The sequence below is a fragment of the Bufo bufo genome, chromosome 5 (genome assembly GCF_905171765.1).
Source record: "Bufo bufo chromosome 5, aBufBuf1.1, whole genome shotgun sequence".
Lineage (NCBI taxonomy): Eukaryota > Metazoa > Chordata > Amphibia > Anura > Bufonidae > Bufo > Bufo bufo.
This window is the reverse complement of record NC_053393.1, coordinates 70482286-70503114: the sequence shown is the minus strand read 5'-3', so window position 1 is coordinate 70503114 and position 20829 is coordinate 70482286. Positions and strand designations below refer to the sequence as shown.

Here is a 20829-nt window from a genome sequence, read left to right as displayed (position 1 = left end):
CCTTTTTAGGCGGAATACTGCACTCTCACCGGATACGGTACTGGCTATGTGCACGACCCCCTTCCATAGGCGGAACGCTGCACTCTCTCTGATGTGCTATGATGTACTTATGTACTATGTTACTATGCTGCACTCTCACTGGTTTCGCTGCCAGCCATAGGCATGACTCAGGCAGCATACATACATCCCTCTGTCTGTGGTTGTTTTCTCGCAGGTACGTTACTGGCCATGTGCATGTACCCCATACATGGCGGGGTGCTTGCACTCTCGCTGGATCCGCTGTCGGCCATATGCATGACCCCTCTTCCGTGGGCGGTGTACGCACTCTCGCTGGATTCGCTGCCTGCCATGGGCATGCCTTCCTTCCTCAGGTGACATACACACATTCTCACTGACTGTGTTTGTCTCTCACCAGTACGTTGCTGGCCATGTGTATGACTCCCATACATGGCGGGTGCACGCACTCTCCCTGGATGAGATGCTGGCCATGTGCATTACCCCCCCTTTTTTTCTGGGCGGCATGCTACACTCTCACCGGATACCTTGCTGGCCATGAGCATGGCCCTCTAACATGGGTGGAACGCTTGCACTCCCATTGGATACGGTGCTGGCCTTGTGCGTGACCACCCCACATTCCATGGGCAGAATTTGGCACGCTCATGAGATTCACGGCTGTCCTTGTATGGCTGTGCTGGACTTGTACATGTCCCCCTTCATTGGCAGAGTAGTTGCACTCTCGCTAAGTCAGTGTTGGGTGTATTATTGCACACTCACTTAATGCTAGGATAACCCTGTGCATGTTCCCCTTTCACTAGGTGGACCTCCTGCGTTCCTGCTGGATTATATGGTATGTCCTGCTTCTCTGAAGTAGGTACGGCCTTAGGCATCACTCCCTTTTGGGACCGGCCTTTGCACTCTTGCCGACTGCAGTTTGCCAGGTACAATTTCCCCCCTTTCGGGGCGGACTGCTTGCGTTCCATCGCATGCTATACTAGGCTTGTGCATAACTCCCTTGCAGGTTGCACTTTGCAATTACGTACATGCTGTGGCACTCTGTGGCGAGCCCCCTTTTTCGCTGAATTAACCTTTTTGCAGTGAGCGGACGTTCTTGTGCGTTGTTTGGGCCGTGTATGCCTTCTCCTCCTGTAGGTGGGTTGGCCTTCTCACTGCTTACGGGCTGCTCGTACGTATGCCTCATCTGCTTCCTGCGGCATACTTTTGTTTTCTTGGGATACGATGCTTGCCGCAAGCCTTGCACTCGTCTCTAAGGAGTTCATTCTGTCCACCTGACCCGGACGGGCTCTACTTGCTCTATGCTGCACGGAGCTGGGTGGTACTCATTCATTTAGTTGGCCCTTCATCCCAGGGAGTGTTCGTGGTTCCTAGATGCGTGCCCATTCGTCCTTCCGCGGTATTGCTTCCCTACGCTAGTGGTCACATGGTCGAGAGTGCTGTTGCCTGGAGCGCCCCTCGAATTCTTCGTTGGCTCTGGCAGGACTGCGGTTCCCTTGCCTGCTCAAATTTCCTCCTCTTCGGATGTAGTGTGGTATGAGTCCTTCCTCTTGGCGCCTCTACGCTTCAGTCTGATCTGCTACCAAGTGCGGGCCGCTTTTTTCGGGAAGGTCACCCAAATTCTCTTGGGTGCTCGATTACCCAGGTCAGAGGACCTCCACCTTGGGTTCTTCAGGGTATTCGCCTTTTGCGAGGCGGTGAACCGGGCATCTCACAGTGTAGCAGGGTTCTGCTTTTGAGCTGTCCTATGGCTTCCCTGTTGCCCACTCCTCCGTTCGGTTGGAGGGTGTTATGCCGGCCTCTGTCTCGACTACCTTATCTCGCTGGCTCTGTTTGGCTCCCGCTCGGTACAGATCACTCCGATGTGGCTTCTGTCCCGCCAGACTACAGAGGCTGTTCCTTCACTGTCCTCCCCTCTGGGGAGAGCATGGTTGTTCATGTGGATGGTTCCGGTGTTCCTTTTGGCCTCGTACTGTCTCCCTTGTTCACACTGGCTGTATTGGCTGTGCCTATTTACCGAGTCTACCGCATTCTGTCCTCCCGCTGAGTGCAGATTGCGTGGTCCATTCTAAGACAATGGTCCTGCTGTAGACTTACCTTCTCGGTAACTTGGGGGGACTACCTTTCGGTCCAGATTGTCCTTTGATCTCCCACACCGGGACTGTAGAACATGGCTACATCAGCATGGACTTTAGCCTGTCTTGTCCTGGCATCTGGCGGATACTGGGCGGACCCTTTGGTTCCGTTCCGTCTGTCCTTCTGCTCCCCCACTCGGGTGGATACGGGACAACGTTGCTCGGGGGCCGACTGGACCAGTTTTGTCGACTTCTGCCCGTGTTACTGGTCTGCGCCTGATCACATTGGGTTTTCGCCCGCTTGCCAGGCGACTCCAGCGGGTTCGCTATTGTCCGCTCCTGGCTGTATTTTCGTCCAGGATCTGTCGTAAGACTTATGGTTTTCTTGTCTGGGGTTCTGTGGGAAGCTGTGCATTCCCCACTCTGACTTTTTCTCTCCCCATGGTTCTGTCTTTTTTCCAGTCCGGCCTGGACCTGGGACTGAGATTCCTTTACTTGAGGTGTCAAGTGTCAACGCTGTTCTTCCTCTTCCAGCGTTCCCCGGCCCTCTGGGCCTGTCAAGACCTTCTTACTCGAAATGGCTCTTGGGTTCCTCTGTACTGTCCTTCGGTACCGCCCTGGGAACTACATACTGAGCTCTCGGCGCTCCAATCTTTTCCTTGGAGCCGTTACAGAAGTTCTCTCTACCCCGCCTGTCCTGTACGGTTGTGTTTCCGTATCAGTCGTGTCTCTGACGGGTGCCTGAATGGCCCCTTTTTTGTTCTGAGCCTTCTGTCTTTTCCCAGGACAGGGCTGTTTCTACATCCCGTTCCTTCCTTCTGAAGGTGGTATTGCCTTTCGCTTCAACACTTCACCGATTTGGACGTTGTTTGGGCCTTGCCGATTTTACTTGGAGATCTCCGACTCTTGTCGACGTTCGGTCTCTTGGGTTTCCTGGAGGTCCGCGCTTAGAGTTGACGGACTCCAGGGTGGTTTTCCTCTGCTTTATCAGATTGGCTATTGTTGAGGTTACCGCACCGAGGGCAGGATTCTGCCTTTGCTGTCACCGTTCATTTCACCAGAGCGGTCGGTGCCTCCTGGGCAGGAGGCATTGGGCTTCAGCCATGCATTTGAGCAAGGCGGCCACAGGTCTTCCTTGCACGCTTTACAGAGTTCTACAGGGTGCATACTCTGGATCGGCGTATGCTGCTTTGGTCCGCCTGGGTCTGCAGGCGGCGGTTCCTTGATGCCTTCGGGTGCTTCGCCTTGGAGCTGTGGTCCCTCCCCTTTTGGACTGCTTTTGAACGTCCCAAGGTCTTCTGTGTCCCCCAAGGAAACTGGGCGAGAAAACGAGATTTTTGTATAACTTACCAGTAAAATCTCTTTCTCGCTCTTTCCTTGGGGGACACAGCACCCACCCATTCATTGTTTTCTCTACACGGTTTCCGAGTTTGTGTTACCCGTTGGGTAGTTGGCTTGTTGGTTCCTTGTTGGACTTTGCCTTTTCTCACTGCTTGGACACGCAACTGGCAGTCTCTCTCTCCAGGCTGAGGGTATAGCTGTGGAGGAGGGGCTTAACAGCTTTCACTTAGTGTCACGCCTCCTATGGAGATGAGCTATACCCAAGGTCTTCTGTGTCCCCCAAGGAAAGAGCGAGAAAGAGATTTTACTGGTAAGTTATACAAAAATCTCGTTTTTTCTACATGTGATATAAGTGTACAACAACCCAGCGCAGTCTGTGCCTGGGGGGTTTATTGAATTTTTCAGATCTCTAAATCTCAAATCCTGTGACGGACCACAAAAATAGTGGTATAACAGAGCTGGAGCAGCACAGCACGTGCAGGGGCTGCTAAATATAAAGCAGCCAAAGCAGAGTGTATATGTATGTATGTATGTATATATATATATATATATATATATATATATATATATATATATATATATATATATATATATATATATATAATTAGAATATTAGATAGCTGGCATCACCTCCAAGAGGTACCCCAAGACGCTAAAAAATTAACAAAATTAACAACTATGAAGTTTACTTAAAACAAAAAACATCATACAGATTACAAGCTGAGCTGATAATTTTAATTGAGAGTGTTATGTTAAGCGATTTATTAATTAATACAATAAATGTTACGTTTTATTTTAAACATATTATCACATGTGTTAATTTAGAGACAGCCATTGATCCTAGAGATCATCTGAAAAATTCAACACATTGTGAAGGATCATTCTAAAAGTAAATGGGGGGTTTATTGGCGCCATCGCTTGATATGGCGGACCATTAAGCCTATGCTTCTTTGATAAGCATCGGGCAATCACCGTTCCCATCCAACAGATGGGAGTATTTCATTTTCACTGGCACTGTATGTGATAAGCCTATTCAGCAGTGCCGGGCACTAGACTTCAGTATTAACCCCTTCAGTACGGGTGCACCATACAGCCTCATTGCCCCTACTTATGGGCAGAGTAATTGCGTCCTCTGTAGATACCATGTCTGGCTGACAAATCTACTTAGTACTGAGTGGCGTGCACCAGGTATCAGCATTACTCCTTTTATTGGTGGAGTAATTGTGCCACACTTATCAGACCTATGTGGTTTGCCAGTGCACCAGACAACAGCGTTACCACCATGAATAGGGAGAGTAATTGCATATCACTAGATGCCATGTCTGACAACCTCATTTAGTACTGGCATCAGCATTATCCCCTTTGATGGCAGAGTAATTGCACTAAAGCTGATCACTGCTCTTGCCGAGTCTCTCCAGTTCCGAAGGGATCCAGGCAGCCACATTCTCCCTTTTCTGTGTTGAGTAACTGTACCATTGCTAGATTCCCTCAGTAACAAGCCTGCTTTGTACTATCACACAACAGTCACATTCTACACCATTCAATGTGCTCCAGTCGGCAGCATTTCTCCCCTCATCGGGCAAGGTGATTGCACTTTTTGCTCTGTATCGATCTCCACAGTTCTGATGCATCTCAGGCAGCTTCATCTCTCCCTTCCAGAGATGACTACTTGCGCTATTGATTGCTGTGGTTCTGCCCACACAATTCTGATGTGTTCCAGATGGCGGCATTACTCAGTTTCCACGGTGGGATAAATGGGTTTTGTGATGAGCCTACCTGGCTCTGACGTTCGCTGGGTGAATTGTTTCCTCTTCAATGTTGCCTAGTTGATATAGGTCATATCCATTGAGCGTATGCACCTCTTGATTGCATCTGACAGATTGCCTACCCTTGGTCTAGGTTTGTCAGCAACCTCTGTGAAACTACAAGTCTCAGCATGCACACTGGCTCAGCTGGTTTGTTGGAGGTTGCTTACCTCTGGTTTGCACTGTGTAAATATTAGACTGGATCAGTTAATGTGGCCTAATGTTCAGCTATTGATGTCCTGTATTGTTTCAGAGGGGAGCACCTACTTCTCTTCCTGGTGCAGACTGTTGCCAGACAGACAGTTGAGCACTGCCAGTACAGGCCACCCCGCATCCGTGAAGACAGGAACCGCAAAGCAGCCAATCCCGAAGGTTAGCTTTTGTTGTAAATAATATATATTATATGGATCTTCCAGTATACGGTCTGTTTGAATGTGTAGTTGATTCATGTTTTGGTCTGGAAATGATCTGATTGCTATTAAATGTTTGACAGATTCTGACATGCCCGACCATGACTTGGAGCCCCCAAGATTTGCACAACTTGCACTAGAACGTGTCTTACAAGACTGGAATGCACTTAAATCCATGATCATGTTTGGCTCTCAAGAAAACAAAGACCCGTGAGTTATTTTACTTTTTAATGTAAGGAATATTAAAGTGGCCATCAAATTGGACACCCCATTCTCCATAAAGAAGCCACTATGTACTATCAATGATCACTGCAGTTGACCATGACATCCATTTAAATGAAGTCACCAGAATGGGAGCTACATCAGCTAATGGAGGATTCGAGGTCCTGAGCAAAGGATTCCCCAATGCCCCTCCCAACAAGTCTGTGCGCCCTTTATTCTGATCAACACCTTTCATTGTGAAGATTTTTAATTAAGTCCTTGATCACAGGTGCTAAACATGTATGGCACACGTTGTCTCTTGAAAGGTGGCATCTGGAGCGGGCGCCATAGCCACCAGTTGGCTGCTGTTTCACACAACAGACTCTCTGCCCTAATGTCTTTGGCAGTAATGACTGTCAGACATTTAGCCCCTCAGATGCTGTCGTCACTTGTGACATGACATCTAAGGTGGCTTTCCTGAAATAGGGCGGAGCAGTTAGTTCATTGTGGTAGCATAGCCTCAGTCCCTCTGAAGAACCAGAGACTACCCCAGCAATGGTTCCAGTGGAGTCCTGCGAATGCGTCTCCCATAGACTGCAATTGTAATTCATTGTCTATGGGAGAAGCGGTTGCATGTTCAAGTCCCTTAACCCCTTAGTCACCAGCCTGTTTTGGGCCTTACTGACCAAGCATTTTTCTTCCTTTTTTCATAGTCTCGTTCCAAGAGCTACAACATTTTTATTTTTCAGTCTATATAGCTTTAAGAGGGCTTGTTTTTTGCGGGACAAGTTGTAGTTTTTAATGGCGCCATTTTGGGGTACACATAACTTTCTGATGAACTTTTATTAACTCTCTCTGGGAGTGAGATGGGAAAAACAGCAATACTGCCACAAAGTTTTTACATTGTAAATTTTACATCGTTAATTTTTCGGTATAAATAATATCTTTATTCTCTGGGTCACTACGATTACAGTGATACCAAATACATAGTTTTTCCCAGCGTAATTTTTTTCCTTTTTTTTTTTTTAACCAATTAGGGTACTTTCACACTAGCGTTTTTCTTTTCCGACATAGTTCCGTCCTAGGGGCTCTATACCGGAAAAGAACTGATCAGGCATATCCCCATGGATTCTGAATGGAGAGCAATCTGTTCAGGATGCATCAGGATGTCTTCAGTTCAGTCTTTTTGACTGATCAGGCAAAAGATAAAACCGCAGCATGCTACGGTTTTATCTCCGGCCCAAAAAAACTTAAGACTTGCCTGAATGCCGGATCTTGCATTTATTTTTATTTTTATTATTTTTTCCATAGGAATGTATTAGTGCCGGATCCAGCATTCAAAATACCAGAATGCCGGATCCATCCTTCCGGTCTGCGCATGCGAAAAAAAGGTGAAAAAAATAAAAGCCGGATCTGTTTTTCCGGATGACACCGGCGACGGAACTGCTTGCCGGATCACTCTACCGCAAGTGTGAAAGTAGCCTTAATAGCCTATAACAGACAGCTTTTTGTTTGCCTTTAAAATGCAATGCACTATCCCTATAGTGCATTTCATTTTAATAGCAATGCTATTCTGACATTGACCAGTAGGCTGCGCCAGAGAGGCGCAGCCCGCTGGAAATTACCTAAGGCTGGTCTGGGGCCTACATCAGAACCCAGGCAGCCTTCACACACGTGCAAATGTGATTGCAGGGTGCCGATGGGAGACAGAGGGAGTCCGCTTCTTCTGTCAGCACTTTACATGCGGCGGGCGCCATTGCCTGCGGCATGTAAAGTGTTAAACAGCCCGGATTGGCACCCCTGACGATCCAGGCTGTTAAAGCAGGGCCGCTGCTCTCATGTAACAGCCGGGTCCCTGCTTTCCGTAAAAAAGCAGCGGCCCAGCCTAAGGCCCCTTAGTGATCGCTGTAAAAACACGTATGGGTGGTCACTAAGTGGTTAAGGGGACTTAAAAAAAATAAAAGTAAAAAAAAAAAATAAAAAATGAATAAATACAAAACTTAAAATCGCTCCTCTCTCTATATTCAAAATAAACAATAAAAAATTTGCACCCCATTTAGAATTTTTTTCCAGCTTCCCACTACATTGCATGCAATAATTAATGGTGTCATTAGAAAGTACAACTTGTCCCACAAAAATTAAGACTGCAAACGTCTGTGAACAGAAAAATAAAAAAAGTTATGGGTCTGGGAATACCTGGAGTAAACAAAAATGGAAAAACGTCATGTCCTCAAGGTGTTAATATACAATCTCTTTCATCAAGTCTTAGTGCAAGCAGTCGAATCGGTCACCTTCTCCCGGAGGAGCAAGTTTATCTAAATCAGCAAAGTGGTACCATCCGCCTGGACTGTTTCACTCACTGTCTTATTGTCAAATGTACAGCAGACATCTTGGTAAGTGTCGGGACAAATTGCTGTATGGATTTACCAGCCAACGTGGGGGGCGTCACACACTTTGTTGCAGACTACATGACTCCAGAAAGTTATAACTTGTCCTTTTTTTAAATATTTTTTTATGTTAAGCTTTTGGACACCTTGCTTGGAACGCTCGTGAAAGAACTACAGAACAAATACACCCCGGGGCGTCGAGAGGAGGCTGTAGCTGTCACAATGCGGTTTCTGCGTTCTGTCGCTCGCGTCTTTGTTATTCTCAGTGTTGAAATGGCTTCCTCCAAAAAGAAAAAGTAAGCCTTCCGCTGTTTGTGTATTGTTTGTGCAGAAAGTGGGTTATTTTACATTTTCTTAGGATAGGTCTTCCATGTGAATATGGCTGTGTAGTGCGGCCTGTATTGCACCCAATGACATGAACGGGGTCGTGTTGCAACTCACATCAGTCAAAAGAAATGCAAGCCTGCTGGATTTGTAGCGTCGCAGTGCAACCCCATTTACTTTCATTATTTGTCATGGAGACCATGCTATTCAGATTTATACCCTTGGGAAAGTACTTACTGATATGTTTAGGTTTTCTTGGATCACTGTCCTTAACTGCTTCTGTTTTTGTTTTCCAGCAATTTCATTCCACAACCTATTGGCAAATGTAAGAGAGTTTTCCAGGCGTTGCTTCCGTATGCAGTGGAGGAGTTGTGTAATGTTGCGGAGTCCCTTATCGTCCCTGTCAGAATGGGTATTGCACGTCCGACTGCCCCCTTCACATTGGCCAGCACAAGCATCGATGCCATGCAAGGAAGTGAAGAGCTTTTCTCTGTGGAACCTCTTCCGCCAAGGCCATCATCTGATCAGTCCAGCAAGTGAGGATGTAGCACAGATTCTGCTTCTTATGTCCCACACTGGCACTCCTGTTAGGCCTCGTTCACACTTCAGTGTTTGGTCAGTTATTTCCATCAGTAGTTTGTGAGCCAAAACCAAGCGCTGGTAAAAACCACAGAACAGGTGAAGATTTTTCTAATATTCTTTATATCTCAGTGTAGGCTTCATTTCTGGTTTTGGCTCACATATCACTGATGGTAATCACTGACCAAACACTGAAGTGCGAGCGAGGCCTTAGGCTGCTTGTTTGCCATGTAGTCGTTAACAGCATGTCGATTTGCCGCAGTTTTGCAGTGTGGTTTTTGGCTGTGTGTTGAAGGGGTATTCTGGTAAATTTAATTAAATTTTTGACAAACTGCATTAAGGCTGCAAGCTGTGACCCATCCAGAACCCCTACCTATAACCAGAAATTCAATTTACCTTGCAATCCATTTGTCTAGCTCCTGTGTGAGCCTGCAACACACCAAGAGTATCATGGTGCCTGATCTTCCCTCACAAAACTACAATGCCCACAATCCCTAGCTTTCCTGCTGTGAATGAGGATTACTGATTGGCTGCCTGATATACAGTCCGGTCACGCCCCCTCTACTCAGTAATCAGCAGCACACTGACACGCCCTTTGCATCACAAGACATTTAGCTAGAGAATTGATAGCAACACACTGAGCATGCTCGACCTAGCAGAGGCTCGGAACTACAGGTCGATGCCATGGTAATTGAGGAGGAAACACAGTGGGTAGCAGAGGAAGAAAACTACTTTTATAACTACTGAATGGTAAATATGTAAAATGTACATTATATTAGTTAGGGCTGAGTTCACATCACTGTTTTGCTTTCTGTTCTTCTGATCAGTCATAAGAGGAGAGAGAAAAAAAAAGGATCCTCTTTCATCAGTTGTCATCCTTTTGAGCCATTTCTGTCTAAGATCCGTTTTTCTCGCCCAATTCCTTGGGGGACACAGGAAACCTTGGGTATAGCTCATCTCCATAGGAGGCGTGACACTAAGTGAAAGACTGTTAAGCCCCTCCTCCAGCAGCTATACCCTCAGCTTGGAGCGAGCGACTACCAGTTTTTTGCTTAGTGTCAAGGAGGCAAGACACTCTCTGCACTGCAGAGCTGTCTTTGCTAAAGATTTTATTTTATTTTTATTTTTATTTTTTTCCAACAGGGACAACAGAGTCGCAATAGACCTCTCTGTTTTCCCGGGGTTGAGCTGCGCCAGTGCCGGTTATCCGCACTGCTGCCTCCCCCACAGAAGAAAAGGAGGACCAGGGCAGCCCAGCTCCCCTGCATCCCGCCAGCACAAGGGTCGCCCACCTGCAAGCTCCTCTCCAGCTCCCTGCCACTTCGGTGCCAGTGGCTGAAGGGGCGTACCCTGCTGGATGGACAGAGGGTGAAAACGTCGAATGGTGAGGTGGCTGTGCAGCCGTTCCTACCCCCTCCCCCCTCCCCCCTCCTGTCAGGGCCTGCTCCTGCTGTCCCCTCTGCCTGACCTTCATGTCGATTACAATATACAGCTCTCTTAGCTGTGAGTCTGCGGCTCCTTTGTGTGTGGGGCAAAGCGGAGCGATGCTCGAGGGGGAGAGTTACAGCGCAGTTTACCTCAGGTGCGGCGGCCGTGGGCCGCCTTTTCGTTATCAGCTGCTGGATAGCAGGCGCACTTGTACTGCGGCTGTGTTCAACTGCCGGCTGACATTCTGACAAGCGCACGCTCTTGTCCGGCCACCGGTGTGCGTTCGCCTCCGCTTATATGGAGGTGAACGGGGGACATTATTCTGTGGGTTTTTTCGGCGGCATGTAATATTTTGAATCGCGCGCGCGAAAAGTTTAATCGGTGGGCGGAGCTTCGTTCCGTTTCCACTGTACATGTTAGGCTTCAGTCAAGGGGCGGACGTCTTTCTTCCCGCCCCTCACTAGCCCCGCCTCCTCTTCGTGCCTGCCTGCTCTCAAAACGGATTACCTCAGGGCTCTGAGGACCGCTGCTGTTGCCGCTGCTGTGCTGTCTGCTCCCACTGTGACCTGGTAGGACTGTTGACCCCTTCTAGCACTGCAGCCCCCTGGTCTGGACGTTTTTTGTATATTACTTCCAGCCAACATGTCTGACCCCTCAGTGCCTGCTGGTCCTTGGTATCATACCTGCACCGCATGTAAGGCACCCCTTCCTCAAGGGCAGCCTGACCCGCATTGCTCGGCTTGCAAAGCCCCATTACAGGGTCCGCCATCTGCTGTGTCACCCTCTGGCCTCTTGGATCCCCCTGACTGGGCTAGATCCCTTTCCCAGGCTGTGGTCAGTCTCACTAATGTTGTGGGCCGCCTTGCAGATGCATTGCCCTTACCGCAGCCGGATAGTTCCCCTGCTGGGCCCTCCGGGTCCGCTACCTTAGCTAACCCGTCTGAGTCTCTCTCTCCAGGCGACACCTCTGAGGATCTACTTGGATGTAACTAGACCCTTTCGGCGCTCGGATTCTCTATTTGTGGTTCCGGAGGGTCCGCGCAGGGGGCTGGCGGCATCTAAAGTGGTTATTGCCCGCTTCATCAAGATGGCTATTGCTGAAGCTTACCGTGCTAAGGGCAGGGAACCGCCCTTTGGTGTTACCGCTCATTCTACCAGAGCGGTCGGGGCTTCCTGGGCTCAGCGAAATCGAGCTTCGGCTGAACAATTGTGTAAGGCGGCCACCTGGTCTTCTTTGCACACTTTCACCAAGTTCTACAAGGTGAACACTTATGCATCGGCTGATGCTGCTTTGGGCCGCCTGGTCTTGCAGGCGGTGGTGCCTTAATGCCTATGGTGCTTTAATTCTTCTTGGGTTGTGGTCCCTCCCTATTTGTGGACTGCTTTTGAACGTCCCAAGGTTTCCTGTGTCCCCCAAGGAATTGGGCGAGAAAACGAGATTTTTGTATAACTTACCAGTAAAATCTCTTTCTCGCTCTTCCTTGGGGGACACAGCACCCACCCATTGTTTTGGTTGCCCTGACGGGAGTTTTGACTTGTTAGTGTTCATTTGGTTGATCCTTGCCTTTGTTTTAACTACTTGGGCACATAACTGGTAGTCGCTCGCTCCAGGCTGAGGGTATAGCTGCTGGAGGAGGGGCTTAACAGTCTTTCACTTAGTGTCACGCCTCCTATGGAGATGAGCTATATCCAAGGTTTCCTGTGTCCCCCAAGGAAGAGCGAGAAAGAGATTTTACTGGTAAGTTATACAAAAATCTCGTTTTTTAGACAGGGGGAAGAGAAGTCCTGCATGCAGTACTTTTGAATGTGGTATCCATGCACAGTCTGAAGCTGTCCAATTATTGCAGTTAATGTCAGTCTGTGCAAGAACACCCCTTTGATAAACCTTTCCCTACTTTCTCCTGTGCAGTTCTAATCAATCCCAGTCGTACATTATTAGAAATCCTCAGCAGAGAAGGATCAGCCAGTCACAACCTGTGAGAAGCAGAGATGAAGAGCAGGATGACATTGTCTCTGCAGATGTAGAAGAGGTAAAATGTTTTATATTTTAAAAGGGGTTATTCAGTGGTAGCTAATGACCTATCAGATGCCGATCAGCTGTTTTCAGGGAGCCGCTGCGCTCCTCAGACATTGTATAGTGGCTATGCTTCTTATTGCAGCTCAGCCTTATTCACTTTAATGAAGCTGAGTGGCAACTAGGCCATGTGACAAATGAACGTGACATCACACGGCCGAGAAAGGCCTCTTCTAACAGCTGATCGGCAGAGTTCCCTGCTTCTATCTCCAGGATGGGGCCTCTGAAGTGAAGGAGAGCACACTGTATCCTTTCCTTTGACTGTTTTTTAGAAGTCCCATAACCGTGAATGCAGAACAAGCCGTGCAAATAGCTGCTGGAAATAGCCGAGACGGTGTTTCGGCGGCCATGCGTACGTGGCTGTTCACCCTTCACTTCAGGGACCTTTTTCTGGAGTAATGAGTGGGTCCCAGAGTTAGGACCTGCACCAATCTGACATTTGTGGCATATCTTAGCGACATGCCACTAATGTCAGATAGGTCGCCGTACTGCCAATTCAGACTATCTGACATTAGTGGCCTATCCTAACGATATGCCACAAATGTTGAGAAGGGAAAACCCCTTAATGTAGTCTGCCATTGCTGGCTTCTATACTGATCAATCTTATGGCCTCTTTTCAGGTGGAAGTAGTGGAGGGAGTGGCTGGTGAAGAAGACCACCATGATGAACAAGAGGAACATGGGGAGGAGAATGCAGAGGCTGAAGGACAACATGATGAACACGATGAGGATGGTAACTTATCCTGTGTACATTTTGTCAAAAGCTACTATATTGAAGAGTCTAAGTACTTTAGGAGTAATTTGTGACTTGTGCCGCAGGGAGTGACATGGAGTTGGATCTGCTTGCTGCTGCAGAGACCGAAAGTGACAGTGAAAGCAATCACAGTAACCAGGACAATGCCAGTGGCCGCCGAAGTGTGGTGACAGCAGCAACTGCTGGTTCAGAAGCGGGTAAGTTACAATCCTCCAGATGTTCTTTGAATGTTCAAAGCAATGTGATAAATAATGCATTATATCCATGCAGGTGCAAGCAGTGTGCCAGCGTTCTTCTCTGAAGATGACTCCCAGTCTAATGACTCCAGCGATTCGGACAGCAGTAGCAGTCAAAGTGATGACCTTGATCAAGAGACGTTCATGATTGATGAGCCGTTAGAGAGATCAACAAACAGCACCCATGCAAATGGTGCTGCACAGGCTCCACGTTCCATGCAGTGGGCTGTGAGGAACACACAAAATCAACGGGCGCCCAATGCGGCCCCATCTAGTACCTCTACCCCAGCAGGCAAGTGCAAATCAAATTATATATGTTAGTAAAAAGGAAGCGGGGCTGTTTAGTGGTATTAGTAACATTTACTTCAATATTATATTGATTGCTACACAGATCACAATCGCTGTCAGTCCCACATTCCTTTAGTATATTGATCATAAATCTCATTTTATTCTGCAGCTAGCTCAGGAGCACTCATTTACATCGAGCCATCCAGCCTGCGAAGAAGTGGGAATATGAGTTCCAGTGCAGCGGCCGCCCTCGAAGCGAGCAACTCTAGCAGCTACTTGACATCTGCAAGCAGCCTAGCAAGGGCATACAGCATAGTAATTCGGCAAATATCCGACTTAATGGGCTTAATCCCCAAGTATAACCACCTGGTGTATTCCCAGATCCCTGCTGCTGTAAAACTGACTTACCAAGATGCTGTTAACCTGCAGGTACTTCTGTAACTATTATGTACTTTACTGTCGATATTTAATATCTTCTATAACTTTGATTAAATTCATTTTTAGAATTATGTTGAAGAAAAGCTTATTCCAACCTGGAACTGGATGGTCAGCATTATGGACTCTACTGAAGCACAGCTTCGTTATGGTTCTGCGTTGTCCTCTGCTGGAGACCCTGGTCATCCAAACCACCCTCTCCATGCATCCCAGAATCCCACACGTAGGGAGAGGATGACTGCACGGGAAGAAGCCAGTTTAAGGACATTAGAGGGTAGAAGGTAATGTACACTTGACTCACAATATACCCTTCCAAAGTTTTGCACTCATTTGCTGACAGTCAGTTACTCTCTTAGGTCAATTAAAATGTAAAAACAGAAGGGCTCAAGATGTTAAACTTGTTGGAGGAAATCTTGTGGAATAAGGCTACTTTCACATCTGCGTTTTGTTTTGCTGGATCGGTCATGGATCAGCAAAAATGCTTCTGTCGAGATAATAGAACCGGCCGTATCCATTATGAACGGATCCGGTTGTATTATCTCTAAAATGGCCATGACCGATCTGTCACTAAAACCATTGTAAGTCAATGGGCGACGGATCTGTTTTTTCTTTTGTGTCTGAAAAAACTGGCACCGTTTACTTACATTGTGTGTCATGCCGGATCCGTTTTGTTCCGCAACTCATGCCGGACAGAAAAATGCTGCTTGCAGCGGTTGTGTCTGGGAATGCATTCTGGTGCATTCCGTTTTTTCAGTTCAGTTTTGACAATGAATGGGGAGGAAACTGAAGCATTTTCCTCTGCTATTGAGGTCCTATGACTAATCTCAATAGCGGAAAGGGAAAGCGCAGATGTGACAGTAGCCTTAAAGGGAACCTGTCACAAGGATTTTGGGTATAGAGCTGAGGACATGGGCTGCTAGATGGCCGCTAGCACATCCGCAATACCCAGTCCCCATAGCTCTGTGTGCTTTTATAGTGTGTAAAAACCGATTTGATACATATGCAAATTAACCTGAGATGAGTCAGAGCTTGAAAATATGACTCTTCTCTGGTCACACAAGTAAGACATGACTCTTATGTTAATTTGCATATGTATCAAATCGTTGTTTTTTTACACAATGAAAGCACACAGAGCTATGGGGACTGGGTATTGCGGATGTGCTAGCGGCCATCTAGCAACCCATGTCCTCCGCTCCATACCCAAAATCCCAGTGACAGGTTCCCTTTAAGTAATTGCTAATCACTAGCCCAGTGGTCTCATACCGTACAGGACGGTGCCTGTATCTGACAGATTTCCTCTACTCTGTGTTGGCATGTTTAGCTAGTTTTAGAGCCAATAGTCTCTGCAGAGTAGCACTTAATGCCATAGATTTCCTTATTCATGTTGTAATGCTGCTTTCTGATATCAGCTAGTCGTATGGCTTTTTGCACCTAGACTTTTCTTGACTAGTTGTCAGTAAGACCCAGTGAGGAATTCTCCCATTGACCGAACCCGGAGGGAGGAGTTGATCATAACGGATTTGTAGTCCACCATAAATACTTGTAAGACTGGCTTCATCTTGGAAACTAATGATATTCTTTATTTCTAGAAGAGCCACTCTACTGAGCGCTCGCCAAGGGATGTCTGCACGTGGAGACTTTCTGAACTACGCTCTATCACTAATGCGCTCCCACAATGATGAACACTCGGACGTTCTCCCTGTTCTGGACGTTTGTTCCCTGAAACACGTGGCATATGTTTTCCAAGCTCTTATTTACTGGATTAAAGCAATGAACCAGCAGACAACGTTGGACACCCCACAACTGGAGCGAAAAAGGTACCTCAGGAGACGGGAACAACTACATTATGCTACTAAAATTCTGAAGTACATTTCTAACTTGCCGTGGAAGCTTCTGGTTTGTGTTTAGGGGAGCTCTAGGGTACGTCCCATGTCCCCCCAATGTATAGCTTTTCCAGGTTCCAGCAAAGTTGATGAGCAAATCTCATCCGGAATCTGTGTGGAGATGGGCACATGGTGTAGATATTAAATCTACAGCTAGTCAGGGTAGGAAAAAATAGAACAAGGAGGGACCAAGGTCGTTAACGAGAAAATTGATTTTGATACTTACCTTAGGCCTCTTTCACACCAGCGTGACTGATTAGGTCCGGATGCGTTCAGGGAAGCTCGCACCATTTTGCAAGCAACTTCAGTCAGTTTTGTCTGCGATTGCGTTCATTTGTTCAGTTGCCAGGACTGTGTGAAAAAAGCAGAATATAGGACATGCTGCGTTTTTCACGCAACGCAGAACTGATGCGTGAAAAAAACTGGTTAGGATTCAGGGTGGGTGCTATGCGTTCACGTTGCGCATTTCACCTTCGTGGAAAACTCGCTCGTGTGAAAGGGGCCTTAAAAGGCCTTTCTCATTCAATGCATTAGGGGACACTGGTCCCACCCTTGTAGTTTGTTTCCTATCCCATGGCTGTTTTTTGTTTTTCTTCCAGCTTCAGGACGTTTGCTTTCTGGTTGTATTTGGTTTGTGTCTCTCCTGCTGTGGACACCAACTGGTTAGCATAGTTTCTATGGAGAGGGTATAGCCCTGAGTGGAGCCAACACCCATAGTGGCAGTGGGGCATACACCCGCAGTGCTGTGTCCCCCAATGCATTTAACCAAACAGTGATTTTATGTCGTCACTTGGGAGCTAGTCACTGGTTTGTGAGTTTGTCAAGTTATGTTGTGGATTTTTCATGTAAAATCTTTTATATTTTACCAATTTTGTTTTTTGTCTTTCTAGAACAAGAGAACTGATGGAACTTGGTCTGGACAATGAAGACTCGGAGCATGAAAATGATGATGACACCAATCAGAGTTAGTGTAGATTACACTTTGTTTTCATGTCTTTCAATTTCTATCAGTTTTGGCCTTTCATGTATTTGGGTTTTGATGCACCCTGCATCATCCCAGTGTCATGAACGCTTATTTGCACTGTATATATTGGATGCACCACGGATAATGCTGAATATATTCAACTCAGTGCAGGGCTCCAGATGGCGACCAAAATGGTCGCCAATGCGACTTAGAATTTACAAATGGCGACAAGACTTTTTAGTCTTGTCGCCATTTGCGACTAGACCCGCCGCCGCAGCTCTGCTCAATACAGCGGCGGCACAGGAGATGATCGTTCTCAGCAGCGCAGGAGGAGTCTCTCCCTCCCCCTGTGCTGCTGCTGCCGCCGCCTCCACCAATAAGAAGAGACGGGAGGAGGAGGGGAGGGGCTGTGGCCACTGCGCCACCAATGAAGATAACTGACCTGTAATACAAATACAGGAGGCGGGTGCCGGAATCAAATAGCCGACACCCGACCTCTGACAGGGAGCTGCGATCAGCTGCAGTTGAGTTAACCCTTCAGGTGCGGTACCTGAGGGGTTAATTGTAGCTGATCGCAGCCCCCTGTCACAAAGGTCGGGTGCCGGCTATTTGATTCCGGCACCCGCCTCCTGTATTTGTATAAGAAACGTTGGTGGCACAGTGCGCCCCCCCCAGTATAAGAAACGTTGGTGGCACAGTGCGCCCCCCCCCCCCCCCCCCAGTATAAGAAACGTTGGTGGCACAGTGCGCCCCCCCCCCTTCCCCAGTATAAGAAACGTTGGTGGCACAGTGCGCCCCCCCCCCAGTATAATAAACATTGGTGGCTCAGTGGGAAGTGCCAATGAGGGTTAAAAATAATAAAAGAAAATTTACTCACCTCCTCTAGTTGATCCGTAGCTGCCGGTCTCCTGTACTTACTTCTCTCTTCAGGACCTGTGGTGACGTCACTGAGCTCATCACATGGCCCATTACCATGGTGATGGATCATGTGATGAGCACAGTGATGTCACCACAGGTCCTGAAGAAAGAAGTAAGTACAGGAGACCGGCAGCTACGGATCAACTGGAGGAGGTGAGTAAATTATTTTTTTATTTTTTAACCCTTATTGGCACTTCCCACTGCGCCACCAATGTTTATTATATTGGGGTGATGGGGGGGCACACTGCGCCACCAATGTTTATTATATGGGGGGGCGCACTGCGCCACCAATGTTTATTATATTGGGGTGATGGGGGGGCGCACTGCGCCACCAATGTTTATTATACTGGAGTGTTGGGGGGGCACACTGCGCCACCAATGTTTATTATATGGGGGTGCGCACTGCGCCACCAATGTTTATTATATTGGGGTGATGGGGGGGCACACTGCGCCACCAATGTTTATTATATGGGGGGGGGGGGGGGCGCACTGCGCCACCAATGTTTATTATATTGGGGTGATGGGGGGGCGCACTGCGCCACCAATGTTTATTATACTGGAGTGTTGGGGGGGCACTGCGCCACCAATGTTTATTATACTGGAGTGTTGGGGGGGCACACTGCGCCACCAATGTTTATTATATTGACCTTCTACTTAGCAGTCTGTATTCAGAATGCTATTATTTCCCCTTATAACCATGTTATAAGGGAAAATAATAATCATCGGGTCTCCATCCCAATCATCTCCTAGCAACCGTGCGTGAAAATCGCACCGCATCCGCACTTGCTTGCGATTTTCACGCAGCCCCATTAACTTCTATGGGGCCTGCGTTGCGTGAAAAACGCAGAATATAGAGCATGCTGCGATTCTCACGCAACGCACAAGTGATGTGTGAAAATCACCGCTCATGTGCACAGCCCCATAGAAGTGAATGGGTCCGGATTTAGTGCGGGTGCATTCCGGTATTCTGAATGCCGGATCCGGCACTAATACATTCCTATGGGGAAAAATGCTGGATCCGGCATTCAGGCAAGTCTTCAGTTTTTTTCGCCGGAGATAAAACCGTAGCATGCTGTGGTTTTATCTTTTGCCTGATCAGTCAAAATGACTGAACTGAAGACGTCCTGATGCATCCTGAACGGATTACTCTCCATTCAGAATGCATGGGGATATGCCCGATCAGTTCTTTTCCGGTATAGAGCCCCTGTGACGGAACTCTATGCCGGAAAAGAAAAACGCTAGTGTGAAAGTACCCTAAAATATTAAGTTTAAATCCCGCCTTTCCCAATTTTACATATAAAATATATAAACATTAAATAAACATATTACATAGCGCTGCGTCCGAAAAGTCCAAACTATTAAATTATTAAAAAGTATCTCCTATGCGGTGAGCATTCGCCATTTTTTAGTCACCTTGTCACCCCAAAAAATAGCATAGGACTGTTCTATTATGGGCCGAACGTTTCATAAAATGCTAAATGCACGCGGCTTTTTTTGGTGTTTTTTATATTTTTTTTGCGGTATTGAGTATCGCAATACTTTTTTATGGTGACGAAAGCGAATCAAAATTTTGGTTTCAAAACAACCCTACGCCGATCTGATCAGCGTAGCGTTGTCACGATACCAAAATTTTGATTCAGTTTCGATTTGGCGACTAAAAATTTGATTTGGCTCCTAAATTTTTCAGTTCAGGAGCCAATGGCTACTAGGTATTTTTTTTAGTCTGGAGCACTGACTCAGTGGATATGTTAATTACTGTGTGAAAGTCAACAGAAAGCCATACCATGCGTGAAATGAACTAATCTTAATGCAATTCCATCTTTAGGGTTTCAGAACGAGCAATAACCTAACACACCATGCGACCATAGCAGTAACAGATTACAGTAGAGATTACTGACAGCGCTGGCTTTGCCGTATGTTTCCTTCCCATTCCACCATTTGATTGTCCATAATGAAGTTTGTATGTTTTAGGTTCCACATTGAATGACAAGGATGATGACACTTTGCCTGCAGAAATTGGCCAGAATCACCCATTTTTCCGCCGTTCTGATTCAATGACGTTCCTTGGCTGCATTCCACCAAATCCTTTTGAGGTTCCCCTTGCAGAAGCGATTCCTCTAGCTGACCAGCCACATCTCTTACAGGTAATGTGCATACGGAGAAAGGACACTTCAGATGTAGCCTGCAAGTATATTTCTCAAATCCCAGGGACCTTCATTTTATGTGTGTGTTTTATTTTTTTTGTGATGTGCTTATGTTAGGTAACCTTTTGGTGCCCTGCATATACCTTTTTGGTACCTGACTAGACTGAACAGAACTGATCTGATTTAATGTTTCTCGCATGTTACCTTGCAGGAAAACGAGCATAAAATAACACATGTAAATCATGTAGTCACTGTGTCCTGTATCTCTTTGGTTTGGTCACAGTTGAGGGAAGTTGTAGCCTTCAGCCTTCTCTACAGTTGCACAATATGCTATTGGCACGCGTCTATTTTGTGTTTGAAGTCTCGATGCTATATAGTTAATTCATGTTGCTCTTTGATATTACTTTAATGCATCTGTGCACAAAGAGAGAAAATACCTTTTCTCGCTCGTATCATTGGAAGACACAGGACCGTGGGTATAGCTGCTTGCTGCCACTAGGAGGCGACACTAGGCTGAAAAGTAATAACTCCTCCCCTGCCGGCTATACCCCCTCCAGCCTGGAGAGAGCATA

The 20829-nt window shown here is 47.0% G+C and overlaps 1 protein-coding gene across 9 annotated transcripts in view; it reads left to right on the top strand.

Annotated features, from left to right (window-relative positions):
• The window catches only part of UBR5 (ubiquitin protein ligase E3 component n-recognin 5), a 112333-nt gene that overhangs the window by 69243 nt on the left and 22261 nt on the right, over positions 1 to 20829 (top strand). For 7 of the 9 annotated variants that reach the window (XM_040433791.1, XM_040433790.1, XM_040433789.1 and 4 more), the window contains 14 exons: positions 5487 to 5605; positions 5727 to 5853; positions 8108 to 8237; positions 8367 to 8527; positions 8852 to 9091; positions 12472 to 12592; positions 13257 to 13368; positions 13455 to 13586; positions 13660 to 13917; positions 14083 to 14342; positions 14418 to 14629; positions 15938 to 16165; positions 17122 to 17195; positions 20085 to 20257. In XM_040433791.1, coding sequence (XP_040289725.1) covers positions 5487 to 5605; positions 5727 to 5853; positions 8108 to 8237; positions 8367 to 8527; positions 8852 to 9091; positions 12472 to 12592; positions 13257 to 13368; positions 13455 to 13586; positions 13660 to 13917; positions 14083 to 14342; positions 14418 to 14629; positions 15938 to 16165; positions 17122 to 17195; positions 20085 to 20257 — 2347 coding nt within the window. The remainder of the gene's footprint in view (positions 1 to 5486; positions 5606 to 5726; positions 5854 to 8107; positions 8238 to 8366; positions 8528 to 8851; positions 9092 to 12471; positions 12593 to 13256; positions 13369 to 13454; positions 13587 to 13659; positions 13918 to 14082; positions 14343 to 14417; positions 14630 to 15937; positions 16166 to 17121; positions 17196 to 20084; positions 20258 to 20829) is intronic. The other 2 variants (XM_040433788.1, XM_040433785.1) reach the window with 2 other exon arrangements.